At 35.7% G+C, this 16,827-nt stretch overlaps 1 protein-coding gene and 1 long non-coding RNA gene across 11 annotated transcripts; both read right to left on the reverse strand.

Annotated features, from left to right (window-relative positions):
• Positions 1–544: 544 nt before the first annotated feature.
• Positions 545–3,180, reverse strand: LOC110921872. Of its 2 annotated transcripts, none has more exons than XM_022166193.2 (3): positions 2,908–3,180; positions 1,636–1,698; positions 545–962 (listed from the first exon to the last, which is right to left on the reverse strand). In XM_022166193.2, the coding sequence occupies exons 1-3, from the start codon at positions 3,038–3,040 to the stop codon at positions 673–675; spliced, it is 486 nt and encodes a 161-aa protein (XP_022021885.1). In that variant the 5' UTR covers positions 3,041–3,180; the 3' UTR covers positions 545–672. The 2 variants fall into 2 exon arrangements, with proteins under 2 accessions (XP_022021885.1, XP_035842846.1); XM_035986953.1 differs by having other exon boundaries at positions 1,636–1,701.
• A 266-nt stretch (positions 3,181–3,446) lies between these two features.
• On the reverse strand, positions 3,447–8,566 carry LOC110925585. Of its 9 annotated transcripts, none has more exons than XR_004886856.1 (12): positions 8,482–8,562; positions 7,830–8,014; positions 7,614–7,694; positions 6,740–6,848; positions 6,143–6,588; positions 5,764–5,871; positions 5,443–5,679; positions 5,137–5,330; positions 4,927–5,023; positions 4,758–4,831; positions 3,885–4,105; positions 3,450–3,675 (listed from the first exon to the last, which is right to left on the reverse strand). It is a non-coding gene; the product is annotated as an uncharacterized LOC110925585 (long non-coding RNA). The 9 variants fall into 9 exon arrangements; XR_004886855.1 differs by having other exon boundaries at positions 5,137–5,370; XR_004886852.1 differs by having other exon boundaries at positions 3,453–3,675; positions 5,137–5,334.
• Positions 8,567–16,827: the final 8,261 nt, after the last annotated feature.

Genomic DNA, 16,827 nt, shown 5'->3' on the forward strand with positions numbered 1-16,827 from the left:
CCATTCAGTAACCTGGTAAACCCGGATCTTGTTATAACCACCAGCTACTTGTGAAAGTTGTCGGAGAAGATGGCTGAGAATTTCGTGGAGATGAATTGGTTAGTTAAGTTAGCATCTCTAAACGTATTCGGATGAAAAATATATCACCTTTTGTTATCAATATATTCATTCCTGTAACAACTCTATAAATATGTTTTATACAACTTATTAATATATTCTTCTACTTAAGTTCTTTTTAATCTTAGTCATAAGTTGTTCATGACCTAGAAACATGAAGTTGTTTATATGTATATTAGTAGTATATGTGTAAGATTTGAAGGTGTTTTAGTCCATGTACCATGTGTAAGGTTGGTTCTTTATGTGGGAATATATTTTTCAGTTTACTCGACCTCTAATTTAACAAATAAGCTTCGATAAAGCTTAAACTCTGCCGCGGGCTTGTTTAAACTTGATTCAATTAAAACATTGAGTCGATCTCAAGCAAGTCAGAAACAACTTGGCTCGTTTAGACCCTAATGAGTAATGATCGCATAGCACCAACATGTACAAAAGCGCAAACATAACTCTATGCAAACAAACAAACAAACATGTTTATGCCATCTTTAAATGGTAAATCCTGTGGCGGAATTAGGGTCAAATAGTTGCCAGACTATACACGTTTTCAACTATATATCAAGGAAAAAGCTGTACATAACCAGTTGCTATTGCAACGCCTAATATGATTATGGGGGGCAAAAGCACGAATGCTCCGATTGTGGCAAAGAAATTTGAATCATTTCGCCGTGATACTTCATTTAAATAAGACTGCCTTCTTATGTTTCTCTTTTGTGAAACAGTTAAAAGCTTTGGCACCTTCATCTTTTTGCCCAATCGCATAGTAAAATCATCATCCCTGTCACCTACTAACTCGATGAGCTTCTCACGGATTGTAAGTTCCCCATAGTTTCGATCACTTCCATAATCTGGTGACCAAACAAACCCATCAACCATATGAACATTGTAAAACTAGTAAGGGTGCCAATTTCGACTACTAAATATATGTATAGGTTGATTCAGGTTTTGCCAGTTTTATCACTAACGGGAAAAGCTAAAAGATTGGCTTTTTAAAGGAAATGTGCCATCAGAAGTCAACCAACGTGTATTTTCAATGCATACAACCTCATAATCTTAAAAGATAATATCATTATTTAAATTTTCTTATAGTAATATGTTGGACACAAACACATTAATTATATGAAAATTCAACATTTTTGGAAAAACTGTTCCGGGCCAACCTGAGCGGTTAACCAGACAATCTAGAAACTGGTGAAAATTTGGAAAAACTGTTTCTAGAAACTACGAATATAAGTGGGTAGGTTTCAGTTTAAATTTGAAAACCAAACAATCCAAAACCATAATTTGAACAAAATATATAAACGGTTAGTACACGAAGGTGTGCTACAGGAACTCAAAATGCATATCGCAAAGTGTACAATAAATAGCTTCAACATGGCAATTTGACGATTGCTTACCAGATTTTCTGTACTAACAGAGACTAGATTACACTCGAATAAAATTGAATTCCTTTTGGGAAAAAATGATGCGAGAATAAAAATAAAGACTTGATACAAATTTGAGGGAATGGTTATGACATACCACTAGGAGACGTAGTAAGTTGTTCCAAGAGATCGAGCTGTGAACGAGCAGAAGGTGAAGCTGCTGCTTAATAAAAAGTAGGAAACCGAGTCAGAATCATATGTTTTGTTATGATGGTAAAATCAGACCTTTGAAGATAGTTTTAAAGGTAAACTTCTATTTATCATGGTTTTAGTGGCCAACTCATTAGACCCTGTGATCATGAACTACATACATTATAAATACGAGTCAAGTTACCAAATACTCAACAAAATACGCTTGCAGCAACTATAATATGTAAGCTTCTATTTATAATAGTTACAGCATTCAATTCGTGATGTACTTTCCTCCGCTATTAAGTCTAGGGCTGCAAACGAACCAGACGTTCGGCGAACAGTTCGTGAACCGTTCGGCGGGAAGTTCGTTTGTTTATTACACAAACGAACACGAACAAGAAATTTCGTTCGTTTAGTTAAATGAACAATCATGAACAGAGGTCGTATTCGTTCGTTTATGTTCGATAGTTCATTAGTGTTTTTAGTTTTTATATTTATTTAAATACTTCAAAATTCCGACAAATTAAATATCTAATAAGTGTCAGTGTATTATATATTCTGTTCATGAACGGTTGTTTGTGTTCGTTTGTTTCCATTTGTGTTCAGGAACATTAATTTGTGCTCATTTTTGTTCGTCAATGTTCGTTTTTATTCGTTGCCTAACATTAACAAACAAACACAAACGAACACGAACAAGTTTTAACAAACGAACACGAACATAAAATTTCGTTCGATAAGTGTTCGTGAACGGTTCGCGAACACATATATTTCTTAAAAAACGAACAGGTAACATGAACTTCTTCTTCTTCTTCCTTCTTTGGACGAAAACTGCATCATTTGACTCGACAGGTACTTCAATAGAATGTGAATGACTATTACTGAACTGTCTGATCTGATCAACTGTTGAATAATTACAAAACATAATAACCCTATGGATCAGAACCAATTAACATGGCCTGTTGGTATCCATAATTGCAAATCTCAAAGAAGATCCAAAATGGGAATGTCTTATTTTCAAAATTTGACAAACAACAAACTAAGCCCTCCTTGCACAAGCACAGGCATATGCTAAAACTATAATTCAGTTGTTCTGTAACAAACCCACCCTAAATCTACAAACACAACAATTAATCAAACAGACTGCTCTGATTTCTGATTCTCCTCTTACTTTTTCAAATCCACTTGGTTGTATTTTCATAAATATTAGAAATCCATACATAATGAGTATACGGTATACCTGAAGTGTTACGCCGATCGTCTTCACCGACGTTTCCATCGGTTCCTTTTTCCGGAAGAGCAGTGAAGATATGTTTGGTTTTATACGGAACCAGAAACGAATATTGGGGATGAATACAAGTCATGAATCTCATTGTAATCGATGCAGCAGCACCTTCCACCGCACTGCTTATGAATCCCAGAAATTCTTGTATGTTCGAATTGTCTTTTTGCACGCAGGTTCATGTGTGTGGGTGTGGTGTTCTTGGCAACAGAATTAATGCGTGCCACAGATATTATTATAATTATAAATTATAAAATATAAACATTAACAAATAACTTAGAGAACGGGTTTCTCATTCACCACTTTAAATTGGAGATCTATTATGTACGAGGACTAGGTTATCACCCGCAAACTTTGCGGGTTGAATCACTTAAATGATGTAAACAACGGTTGAATAATGTACACAGGCTACACCTTTTGATTTTTTATATTACGAATTTCATTGAAATTACGTACGACAATAAATAAAGAATAACAACAATAATTAAATTTAAATATAAAAATCTTAAAGTATACAAATAATTGATAAATGTGTAAATATTTCTTTACCTACAGGCTACAACCATTTGCTATTTTATTTGTCACACTACTATCTCCATCTAATATTAGTAGTTTAATCATGTCTCTGCTTTTAACTCTTGATAGCGCCACATAAATCCATGCATCAGCAATATTAGTAAAACAAATAGCATGATGAACACTTAGGTATTCGTCTAAATTTATATCCTGCCAAAAACAAAAGACGTATATTGTAACAAAATTGTAAATTAAATATACCACCATGCTACATAGGTTGATATAGCATGCCAGTTGTGTTAAATAACCAATATAGCGTCCCATTCGCATAAAATTGATTGATGTGGCGTACACGTCACTTTTTTTTTTTTTTTTTTTTTTTTTTTACAATTAGGACGCGAAATTAGCTATTTACATACCTTATTAGAAGGATACTTGCAGATCACAGTCTTGAAAAACTTAAAGATAATACCACCAGTATGCTTCAGAAAGTAAGGGGTCGGCCTCTATGGTTGCTCTGTCTTTAAACTAACTGGCCCATCTTATTATCTGGTGTATCTTGGAATCACTAAATATACCAAAGTTGACTTTATTGGGTCCATCCTAAAACTTTAGAAAATGCATCTCTCAATTTGTTGAACTGTGCGAAGTAAAATAAAGGTTCCAATTAGTGAAATAATGAATTAGTTTATAAAAGTCCGGTCCAAAAAAAAAACATTAAATGCTAACAAAAAAAATAGAAATTAACATTTATCCAAGCAAAAGATACTTGTTTTGACCAAATCCTATTTTACATGTCATACGAATTGCTTTAAAGTTCCTTATGTTGCCATTTTATTCTTTATATATCAATTTCAATTCTCAAATCCACCAAAGTTGTAAACCATCTTAGTCCTTCAAGCCAGAACCAACAATACTAAGATGATAGTTTTATGGAGAGTATTCTCCACATATTCAATAACCATTTAATGAAACCATAGTAATTTTTCGGCAAATTTTGAATTTATAACATTCAATCTACCGTATTAGAAATCGCGATACCTAAAAATCTTCATTTCATTGTTGATTTTAAACGGTTCTTGTTCTTATCCGTCGAATTCAGCCATATAAATCAAGAAAAATAGAGAATCTTCACAAGAATAACAAAAAAAGTCGTAAAAAACCGAACGGGGTCAGACAGGTAGAAAGTATTTTTGAAGTCGTTACACGCATACACAATACGCAAGCAAGCTATCAAAATGACTAACTCGAGCATTTAAAACAATATAAGCCTAAAAGAAAGAAAGACTTACCCGTCCTCTAGCATTGGAACCTGAACCAGTTTAAGGATACTTCAATATAAGGATACTTCAATATAGTCCATATCCTGCCATAAAAGCATTTTTATATAAAAAAATCATTAACCAAATGGTAGACATTAAATATAGAAGTTTAGATAATTGACATCAAATTTTTGTTTACTTGGAACTTCAGAATTGATGAAACCATTTTAGAGTCTCAATGTCAGCTATGTATGGAAAGGGAACGAAGTACTGCCACAATGTCAGTTGTGCCAGTTCTATAATTATGTAAAAATCATGTCAGCAAACGAAGTCGTTTGAGGCTTAAGTTAACCTTATTGAAATCCATAGAAGTTCTTAAAAAATAGCCATAGAGGTGAAGCGGGAGTACCTTAGCCGATAAGGCCAGATCCTCCTGAGTTAAAAACCAGACGACACTTGCCTTCCGAGTAATAACTAGGGGTATGTATTCTAATTGGACTATTTTTTCAACTTCATTACATCTAATCTGCTCAACGTAAGAAATATTCGTGTTTTATGCTTATTCAAAACATTTGCAGCAGCATTAGAGGTACCACCTGCTTCCTGACTTGTACCATCCACAGAGGCAGTGGGATTCGAGGCACTGCTCATATTAGTCGAACCAGACCAAATAACCACATTAACAGGCTGCATATCAAAGGAGAAAACATCATACCTGACTTAAGCCATGGTTTCACCAGAAGCCTATTCCAACACCTATTCGTGCAGCACCATTTGGGCAGAATCATGAGACTTTGTTGACTCCTGTTCTTCCAAGTATTTAGTATGTTCATCCGCCTCCAGAGTAGTAATCCGCTTGACAACTCGGCTCGTTAATGAGTTCCCATGCCATGATTGCGGGGTCTTGACTATATGCGAATTTAGTGATTGTATTGATTCTTGCTATAACTCTCTGCATTCATAATTTTACATATAAGTTACTGATATAAAAAATATTGAATTGGATACATAAAAAATAAAATATGTTCGTACTTACTTGAACATGACTTTTGTAATACGCTTTAACTATTGGATTTGTGTAATATGCTGATCTCATAGCTTGAGTTTCTAGCCCACTAAACACATTGTGGTGTCCCTCCAAGATCTGTATAATTATTAACAAAACATAATATCATTGGAGTTCCATATTTTCTTGCTTCTGCCACTACAAAATCCAATCCCTATTTATAACTATGATATCGCATAAAACTTCATATTTTTCAGATCACATATATAACTAAATATACCAAGGTCATTGTTGATCTTCCACATTTAGATGTAGGGTTTCAAACACTTTACTCTATCTTAAATCCCAACTCAATAGTCCAGTTTCGATTAATGAAAGGTTCGTAGTGAAATAAAGGTTATTTTTTTACCTGTTCTGTGAATTGGCGCGAGTGCTGTTTTGTGGTATCCGGAATAACGACAATTCTCCATGGTGGTCTTAGGAACTTTGAATGTAGATATACACTTCCCAAAGAATTTGAACTTAATCCAACGTCGAGTTACCTCATCTTTCTTTCTTTGTCCAATTTATCTACATTAAAAGTTCATGTTTATTTAGAAACAACCCTTTAATTTTTTAGATCTTAATCAAAATCAAAACACAATTTAGGATCAATTAACATAAATTCTTATGGTCAAGTGCTAGGCAGTTCTCTATCGCGCGTTCGTTGTCGGAGTGAAGTTGTATGGTATGTTGAAGAAAAACGGCTGAACAATTAGGGTTTTAAGGGAGAGAATCAAGCTACTTGCTGCCTGCTACTTTCCATTTAGTGATCTTCTATTCGATTGCGACAATATCCATCATAAGAACTTCAACCTAAACCATACAAAACATAATATATATACACACTATCATAATTTTTTTTAGCAAATAGATGCTTAAACATGAAACACATACAATCAACTTATGAACATTTTATTGTTTTTAAATAAAAGACTATAGTCATTTTTTTATTTGGAGAAATTACCTATTTCCTGACGGGGCAAACGACACCAGGTGCACTGGTAATATACTAATATGTCAGTCGACATGAGTTTCCTTTCGCCAAATTTTCGCCATTGACATCGATCTGTTATCTAATAAAACAATCAATTTGACTACTCAATGAGCCATGATAAAAAAACTATACAAAAATAAATAAAAGAAACCGAAACTTGAAGTATGCAAAAAACGGCTGCAAATATAGCACTTTTTAAAGAAAATGGTTACAAAATTTGCAACTATAAAGCAAAGGGTTGTTGTGACTGAAACAAATTTGGTTACTAATTTTGTTGTGAGAATTCTGGACGCAAAATTGGTCATAACGATCTTTTAGTAAATTTGGGAACTTATTTTAGAATTGGGTGGTTTAGAGAATAAGCAAAAATCCTTTCTCATTAACATCTTCTTTATATTTTCTTTCTCCTTTTTGTTATATCATCGTTGCCATACGCATCTTAAGAGGAGGAGGTGCAACAACTTTTTTTAATAAGGGTTCTGCAACGAAAAGAGAAACCATAAATGTAACACACTTTAATAGATTATTTCTCGTATAAAATCAGAGATCTTCAAAGCTATAAGTAGGCCAGCTATATAAGTTTGTTTCCTCAATTCAATGTTTAATTATAAAATAGGATTAAAATAGGTAAATTACAACAGTTGCATTAACTCAAAACAATATTTGAAACAAATACAGTGAAATCAAAATAGAAACTTCAAAAGGCATTAACCTACAGGAAGCTATATGTTAAAAAGTCAATATACCCCATATTTTAACAACATTATTCCAATAGAGATAACCAAAACCAAGATTAAAAGAAAATAATGATAATAATGCATAAACTGCACAACTGTATCAATACCATTTGTGTCGATTGTTCATCTTCTCCAGAATCGCACGACATCATCACCGGCCCACAACAATTGACGTCGCCTCTACGCATCTGCAACCCAATTAGCAACCAACTTTTTAACAACAATTAGCAACCAACTTTAGGAGAACACGGATTTCACAAACACATATCCGCTTGTTATAATATAATCAATCACTTGCGAAAAAAATCATAAATATGCAAAACCTGTGGAAACCATTGGGTGTTCTTTCCGTTATGCAGAACCACTACCACCTACACCCCTTTTTTACATCACTTCATGTAAAACGTCAAATGCACCATTTACCGTATTCTCCGTCTCCTTCTCTTTGTTTCAGTTCAACCTCAAACCCGAGAAATGAAGCATACAAATCATGGAATAAATCAATCACCTGTATGGAATAAATCAATCACCTGGATGGAATAAATCAATCTGAAAAGGCAAAGACGTGAACCGTCACAACACTCAAATCAGAAATTTGCACTCAACATCAAGGATTAATTGATTTTCACTCAATATAATTAAACCCAAAACAAAAGGCATCATATTATTTCATCAGTTAAATAAAAAATATCAAACTCAGTATCCGGATCGAAAGACGAAGAACAAAGGATGAAGAATGAAGTTTCTGTGGCGAAAAAAAAAGAAAAGAAAACGTAATCAAATCTGGTATCATTAATCTAAAGACATCGAAAGAACACCAAAATCATTCAATTGCATTTTGAATCAGAACAACAAAGGAATTTACGATTAGATGTCAAAAACCATATAAACATCATTAATAAAAAAAGAAAGAACGATCAAAGATGGATGAAATTGAGAATCAAAATAACAGATACCAAAATGATTAATACATACCGTCGATTGTAGAGTTTGATCGTAGAACAACGAAGAAGAAGGAGGATCATTTTTTTGCAAAAACTGCTGCTGATGGAGATGGGAAAGAATGCAGATGAAGGCTGCTAGGGTTTTGCAAAATAATATATAAGATCCATTTAGGAGGTGGATGATCCAAAAGTCCGACCTAATTGTTTCGGATCCCGCGTGCAAAGAAGCTTTGTGTGTATTTAGAATGATTCCCTCCTAAAATCACTCTCTACTCAACCAATGGATGCCACATAAGCAAAATTGCTCCACCATTCAATGACAAATAGCCCAAATCATCTCATTTATTAATATATATAGATTTCTATTACAAAACCAGTTAAAACAACGTATGTTAGACTTCTCGACATTCGCCAATAATTTACATCTTTAAAAAAATCACTTAAAAAAATCACTTAGAGTGAGAGGGCACTCCTCTCTTAGACCATGTGTAGTGGTAATGTGTTATAATGCCCCCACCATGGGGCATTATCCGACACGTAGCGTCCTAGTCAGCGATGGGGCATTATAGCAAAAGTGGCGTAGTGGGGCATTATGCCAATAACCCCCATTCAATCATTTCACAATTATTTTTTTTAATTTAAAACATAAAAAACTTCATTAATTTAAAAAAAAAATTACATTACTTGAAATAAAAATAAAAAAAAACTGAAAAAAAACAGAAAATAAAAAATAAACAGAAAAAAAAACCGAAAAAATTAAAATAAAGTTAAAAAAAATAACATGATCTAGAGTCCATATTTTTCTCTAATTTTTTGGCGACGCATTTGCGCAAGGATCAACGCATCGCCTTGTAGGTGGTCGATAGGTTTGGACAAAAACTCAAAGTCCTTTTCCATAATCTCGTAAAATTTTTTGGTTTCGGCCACTCGTTAAATTTTTTGGTTTCGGCCACTCGTTCCTTCATAATCTCTAGACGTCAACGTGAATTCCTCTTCCTTCGTCCATTTAATGATATTTTTTGTACGCCGTGGTGAGTCTTTTTCCTTCTTCTTATGCGACCTTTTGCCGCGTTTCGATGTATCTTGCACCGGTTCGGGTTGCGTCTCCGGCACGACTTCGACATCGGGTTCGGATTCGGGTTGTGACGGTTGAGACCCGCCGGCTTGACCATAGCCGAAAGTGGGAGGCACAAACGGAGTGGCGCCACTCAAGTAAGCCGCGTACGTTAAAAAGCTCGGGTCCATGTCTTGAAGGTTATACGAGTTTTGCGGTTGGGTTGTGCTCGGGTTCGTGGGTCTTGCGGGGACACCAAAAAGGGGTCGGAATAGATGCATGATTGTATAAAAATGTAGGAGAAAGTGGGTGTTTTTTTTATAAAAAAATAGAAGAAAAGTGGGAGAGAAAGTAGGAGATAAAGTGGGTTTTTTATAAAAAATGTGAGAATGTTGGGTGATATATATATAGTGGGTAATATTTTAAATTAAAAAAATAAATAAACAAAATATGACCGTTGTCAACGGTAAAAAAAGCCGGGCCCCCCTCATTTTAAGCGTTTTAATTAAAACGCCGAATCAATTTTTTTTCGAAAATAACGCACGGTAACGCCGGGTGTAGTGGTTACCGGGGCGTTATAGGGCGTTTTTTTTGAAAATTTTTTAAAAAACACGCCCCCACTACGGGCGGTCTTAGGGGAGTCCCCTCTCTTACGCATGGCCAATCAGCACGCGCCACGTCAACTCCCCTCTTAAGTCCCCATTTTACACTCAAACGTTGGCATCACTCCACTCACACAATTATTTTTTATAAGAGTTAATAGCCAAAATGGTCCCTGAGGTTTGCTTAGTTTTGCCACTTTAGTTCAAAATCCAAAATTTTTAAATCTGGGTCCCTGAGGTTTGCATTTTGTTGGCATTTTAGTCCAAATTTCAAAAACTCCCTTTTTTGACTGTTGCAACCAGCCTATTTTGTCCTTTTGTGCAGGGGTATTTTGGTCATTTTTATGAGTTATTATAACAAACTCAGATCAAGAACCCAGAATACCCCTGCACAAAAGGACAAAATAGACTGGTTGCAACAGTAAAAAAAGGGGGTTTTTGAAATTTGGACTAAAATGGCAACAAAATGCAAACCTCAGGGACCCAGATTTAAAAATTTTGGATTTTGGACTAAAGTGGCAAAAGTTAGCAAACCTCAGGGACCATTTTGGCTATTAACTCTTTTTATAAAAAAAGAAGAAAAAAATATGATTAGTGGAAAAAGAGTGGACCCACATTAACAACCAATCACCCCCTCTCTCTCCTCTCTCTCATGCGGTAACCTCACACCGATTCCCCTCCCGCTTACGTTCCCCGAGCTGATGGCGGCGGTGTTCCCGCTCGGGGACTGAGGTCCCCACTCCCCTCACTGAGAAGTGCCCCGCTCACTCTTAGACCACCCGTAATGAGGTTTTTTGGGTGGTCCCCCCCCCCAACCCCCCCCCCCCCCCCAAAAAAAAGGCCCCTTACCCGCCCACTTTTCAAAATATGACCGTTTCTTTAACGGTAAGAAAATTATTTTTTTTTATTTCACTTTTTTTACCTATACAACAACCCACTTTTCACATATTTTTTTATAAACTTTCCCCACTCTCTTCTATACTTCTTCAGTTCTTCATATTTTTATAAAAAAGTTACATCTTGAATCCTTCCGACCCCTTTTCGGTGTTCTGTCTAGACCCGGTAACCCGACTACATATCACCCGAACACCACCCAATCGCAACCAAACTTCAACTTTCAAGACATGGATCCGAATATGTTTGCGTACGCGCAAACACTAGGCATGGGGCGGTTCGCAACCGTTCTTTCAAGGTCCACAAGCCTTTGCATCCATGGGCGGTATCGCAACTGTCCACCTAAGAAACCGAACCCGAGATAGAAACGGTACCGGAGACACAACACGACCCCGTTGCCGAGGCATCTCAACGTGATAATCACAAAAAGAAGGATCCAGCCGCTCCTCATCAAAAGGGAATCTACCTAGCTTGGACAAAAGACAAGGAATACGCGTTAGCACGAGCGTGGGTCGACATATCGGAGGACCCCGAAGTTGGAAAGCGTTTTAAAAAGTATATTTATTTTATTTTTAAATAATTCGGTCTACTTTTCACATATTTTTTTTTTTATTTTTTTAGAATATAACATTATATTTTTTTTTAGCAAACTATCAAACTTCACCAACTTTTTGGAAAAAAGTTCATGAAACTTTTTTTAAAGCGATGGGTAAAGATGAATATCGGGACAAAGATTCGATATCTGTAGGATCGTTATACGACCTGACGAGTCGATCAGAAGAGTGCTTAGACAGAATCAGAGGCGGAATTCATTGATTCGGTCTTCGTGTAGCTTGATTTCACTATTTAACGTCTCGTTTATTGATTTGCTGACAAATTACAAGCTCTGGAGACAAAATGGCAGGGCTTCGCCGTTACACCACACAACTACTCTACAGATCCGCTCATCAGACACCTATTTATAGGCTGATGGGTTCGCTTATATGGACATGACCATAAAAGCGGACCTATCAAGTGACAAATGAGCGAACCTATCAAGGACACATAAGCGAACCTACAATATTGACATATAAGCGAACCTATCTAATCTTATGTGTTTCTTGATTTCCGTTCACTGTACAATCAGCCCTAACCTAAGACTCGAACTAAGATGTAGTCGACAGACAACTGCACCAACAGACTCCCCCTTGAATGTTGACGGAATCTTCAGTGAGAGTCTTCAAACCTTTACAGCTCTTCACTCTTAATCGGTCTTCTTCAGGAACTCTTCCTGGAATTAAGTACCTTGATCTTTCTCTGGCTCTAGCTTTCATCAGACTCCCCCTATCATCATGCTGGGATCGCTGTCTGGAATTTGTTATCACCATTGAAATCAACTCCTGGCTTTATCAATTTAAACTTCTTCTCAGGTTCTGATGTATCTCCTGGCTTTCCATAGCAACAGGATTAGAAACCTGCACAACTCAAACAATCTATCACAAACAAACACAATTGTGATTCAACTTAATGAATCAACTAATCATTTAAGAATATTCAAGAATTTTTTTCACATTTAAAACCTATTCAACTTTCCAAAATCTGACTAAACACTTCAAACCAATTTAACCAAACCTCTTGTTCATCAAGTTTAGCCTTTAAGATTTTGAATTTCAGCTCTCCAACATCAGTTGTAGAAAATCTTTTTGAATTTTTCAAATATGAAACACAAATGCAATAACAACAATTGAAATGCATAAATGAAATATATACAAACATATTTTTGTGAGTTCGTGCAAGAGGATCATATCAGCTGTTGACAAGACACTAGCACCGTTAAGCTGTTATTTCATTTTAAGCTTTTAAACAGTTCGCGTTGATTGTCGATATTTTGATCCACTTAAATTCTCACAAAATGTTCAACCTGTTCGGGATACAGATTTAGTGTTTTTAGAACTTAAACATCTACATGTGTCCCACCTCAGTATATACTCCCGTATCCAGACCCCAGTATTCAGTCTTACAGGTGAGTATACCACAGCTGATATCTGTTAAGGGGTAGATGCGAGGGCCGTGAGAGCTCAGGTCGATACTTCCGTATACGCTGAGAGATGACGGCTTCGACTTTAAGGTGGGTCCCCTTTAGAGGATCTTTTTTACAACAGCAAAGATTATCAATTTTATTGTTTAATCAAATTGCTGAGGGCGAGCTTGTATTTCAAAGCTTTTTGCAGAAAGTATTATCCGGGGACTAGGTCAGTACTTCCATACAGCAGAAGTCCCGGGATAATACCCCAGATATCACTGAGCATAAAGACCTAGTATCTCAGAATACGGGACCCTTCAAACAGGATTTCAGGGGTTACCTATATATCCTGGAGGTGTTCCCCACGTAGACGCAAGTGAAATTTATGTTTATATCCCAAACTGATCTACTAATTCTGTGAAAACCTATCGACACATCTTTAGCGAGACTGCTTAATTGCATTTATACATTACAAATCTTTAGCGTACTGTGCCAGTCTAGCTGATGTACTATCATTTCCCCTATTTGCACCAAAACTCATTTTTAATTTTTCCGATGTTTTTGACATTTTCAAATTTTCTATTTTTTTAAAATTTTACTCCCCCTAAAATCAAAATATGTTTCAATTTTGATTTTCTGGGAAAAGATGAAACAAACTGTACAAATTTGACAACTTGATGAGAATCGCATTAATTCTCCATCCACATGGCGTAAACAATCAGAACTCCTCCTCGCAACAAACTATTTTCCCATTATGATCTCAAAACACTTAAGTTTATTTTAATCAGAATGGTTTTTCGGAAAATTAGTTTGTTTACCAATCATTTGTAGGTTCAGGGTTACTTCATCACATTGTTCTTTTCAAACATTTGAAAGATTTATCATTTCCAGATTTACCATAAACCATATGTAGAAAATCAAGTACAAATTAATGTCCCTGATTTACCACATTTTAAGCGAAAAATCACCAAAGTGAAATTTCTCAAGAAATGTGCCGATTCATGTTCCACTTTTACCAACCTGGGAACTCCGGCAAGTCAGGTTTTTCATTTAAACAGATTCACCCAAGCCTGACGGTTCTTGGGTGATTTCGAATTCTTGTTCAACAATGGTGGAAAATTTGCATCATCCATTGTTAAACCTGAATTCTCCTTTTTTACCTCAACCAATGGCTCATCTGTCTTTGACGAACCAGAATCATTGCCTGAGTGTGGCTTGTCAGACTTAGATGAGCCAGATTCATCACCGACACCTTTCATCTTCTTCTTTTCCTCTTTCGTCCTTAGATTTGTATCTGATGAATTCGTCTTGCTTGACTTTACCATCGAGGGGGTCGATTCATCAGAACTCTTATTTTTACCAACAGATGAACCCGAGGACAAGATCTTCTTGAGATATTCTCTCGCCTTCTTCCTCTTCTTCCTCAGTCTGTCTTTCTGCCCCTGTGAAAGTTTAACTTTCTTTTCTTGAATTGTCTGTTCTTGAACTTTAGGTTTTAGAACCTTCTGTTCATGGGGCTTGACTTTGACTGGAATTTTTGCCAATTTCTGAAACTTAGCCCTCAATCTTTCATTTGATCTCCTTGGGCAATCTCTGGCTATGTGACCTTTGATCTGACAGTTAAAGCATCTCCTCATCTCAAAATTCCTTCTCTGGCAGTTAACAGCAATGTGTCCTTGATAACCGCATCGGTAACACACTCTGTTATCGTACCATGTACTACCTTCACACCAAACGCTCAGATCATAGCATTGTCTGGCTTGGTGATATTCTTTCCTCAAATTTGCTGGATTTGGCTTTTGAGCACTGTGGTCCGACCTGCACCACTTATTACCAACAATTTTTGAGTTTTCGTTTTTTTACTTTTTGTAATTTTTCATTACGATTGGATGATCGATCTGATGAACTTTTATTATCTTTTTGAACATTTTTCAAATTTTTATCTTTTTGTTTTTGTTCCACTTTCTTCTTCAAAGGTTTTTGCTTAGAGCATTCTCTCTTTTCAGTTGATTGTAGAACAGTTTTCTGAAATTTTTCTTTCAATTTCAAAAACAATTTTCGTTTTTCTATTTTTTCATTTTCATCATCAGATTTCTCATCACAATCTTCAACTTTGACATTGTCAAAGTTTGTGACATTGTCACTTATTGGAACTGAATTGATTGGTTTTGGACAGGGAAAATTCACACTGTCTGATGCAGTCACAAAACCTATCAATTTCTTTTCAAGTTCATCAATCTTGTTTCTTGAATTCTCGGCTTCATTTTCAAGCTGAGATATTCTTTCAAGATGAGACTTGATTGCTTTTTCATTCTCATTTTTCATGTTTTCAAGAACAAACTTTTCATTTTCCAAATCTTTTATCTGTTCCTGAAATTTCGTTTCATTTGCTTTCAAGTTTTTGTTCTCAAGCTTTATCCAGAAAGCTTCATTTTCTGAGGATTTCTTGTTGCTTTCAAACTCTTTTTCTTTTTCTTTCAAAAACTTGTTTTCAGATTTCAAACTGTTCAAACCATCCAACAGTTTGTCATTTTCAGCTTTTATTTTCTCACAATTTTCTTGCAACATAAGAATCTGTTTAATATCAGCTTGCTTCTCGTCTTCTAACTTCTTGACTTTCGATGTCAAACTTTCCGCATCCTTCAAGAGTTTGTCATTGTCAGTCTTAAAGTTGTCACATTTGAAGCACACTGATGCAGAACTTGAAGTTTCATACTTCACAGATTCTTCAACCTTTGGCACTTGTTCTTTCTCTATCTTATATGTACCTGCACCAAAGATTGTAACAAAATCAATAGGATTTTCATTATCATCAATATAACAACCTCTTTTCATATCATATATCAAATTTCTTTTTGCTGCCCAACAAACATTGATTCTATCCAAATTTCCCAGATTCAGTTCATTTAAATGCTCTTTGATTTTATTCATCAATATTTTCTTCTTATCAAGATTTTCATAATGACGCTTTTGAAGTTTACTGATGAAATCAGAAGGATGTAATTTCGAGAATTTAGGCTTTTGTTTTAATTTCTTTAGAACATCCTCCCATTCAGCAGGTAAAGCGGCTTCCAACTTTGATATCTTTTAAGTATTTGTCAAATTTATTCCAAATGATTTTAACTTGTCCATCAAATAATCAAATCTTCTTTCCATCTCTTTCAAGCTCTCATTCTGTTGACAAGCAAAGTTTTCAAATCGAAGAGTCCAAATTGCTTATCATCTTGATCAAACATACTCGTATGATACCTCCCAAACCTATTTAACCTTTCAATCAAACCATTCTCCATTTCATCAAACATTTCTGCCATCGTTCAAATAATCCCGACAAATCCTTATTGTTCACAAAAGCGAAACACCAAGGTGACAGAAAAGCGGAACTCCAGTCGTCACTAAAAGCAGACCAGATTGTTCAACCAAGCGAACCACCTTATGTCCTTATGAGCGGACCAGTATTTAATACAAGAGCGAACCACTTTGTTCACTGAAGTGAACCACAAAAGCGGACCTGCTTATGTGCACTTGGAGCGAACCTCTCTTAATGTGACACAAAAGCGAACCTGTTTGTTCAATAAGCGAACCACAAGAGCGGATCTACAACAATCAAGTCCCTAAAAGCGAACCTGTTTGAGCGAACCTACAACACAAGCATCTTTGGAGCGAATCTCTATGCAATTTGGAGCGAATCTACTGAAAATGTGTCTAAATGAGCGAACTTGAATGGTCACAAAAACGGATCTATATGTCTTTCAAGCGAACCTATTCACCGTCCGAATAAGCGAACCTATGTTCGAAGATAATTTCACCCAATTTTAGTCCATATTT

The sequence above is a fragment of the Helianthus annuus genome, chromosome 17 (assembly GCF_002127325.2).
Source record: "Helianthus annuus cultivar XRQ/B chromosome 17, HanXRQr2.0-SUNRISE, whole genome shotgun sequence".
Classification (NCBI taxonomy): Eukaryota; Viridiplantae; Streptophyta; class Magnoliopsida; order Asterales; family Asteraceae; genus Helianthus; species Helianthus annuus.

Excerpts from the sequence above, each read along its gene's own strand:
- LOC110921872 (XM_035986953.1), bottom strand. The coding sequence starts at position 3,040 with ATGAGATTCATGACTTGTATTCATCCCCAATATTCGTTTCTGGTTCCG. Across the intron at positions 1,702-2,907 it reads CGATCGGCGTAACACTTCAG|CAGCAGCTTCACCTTCTGCT; the intron begins GTATACCGTATA and ends CTTTTTATTAAG. Across the intron at positions 963-1,635 it reads ACTTACTACGTCTCCTAGTG|ATTATGGAAGTGATCGAAAC; the intron begins GTATGTCATAAC and ends TTTGGTCACCAG.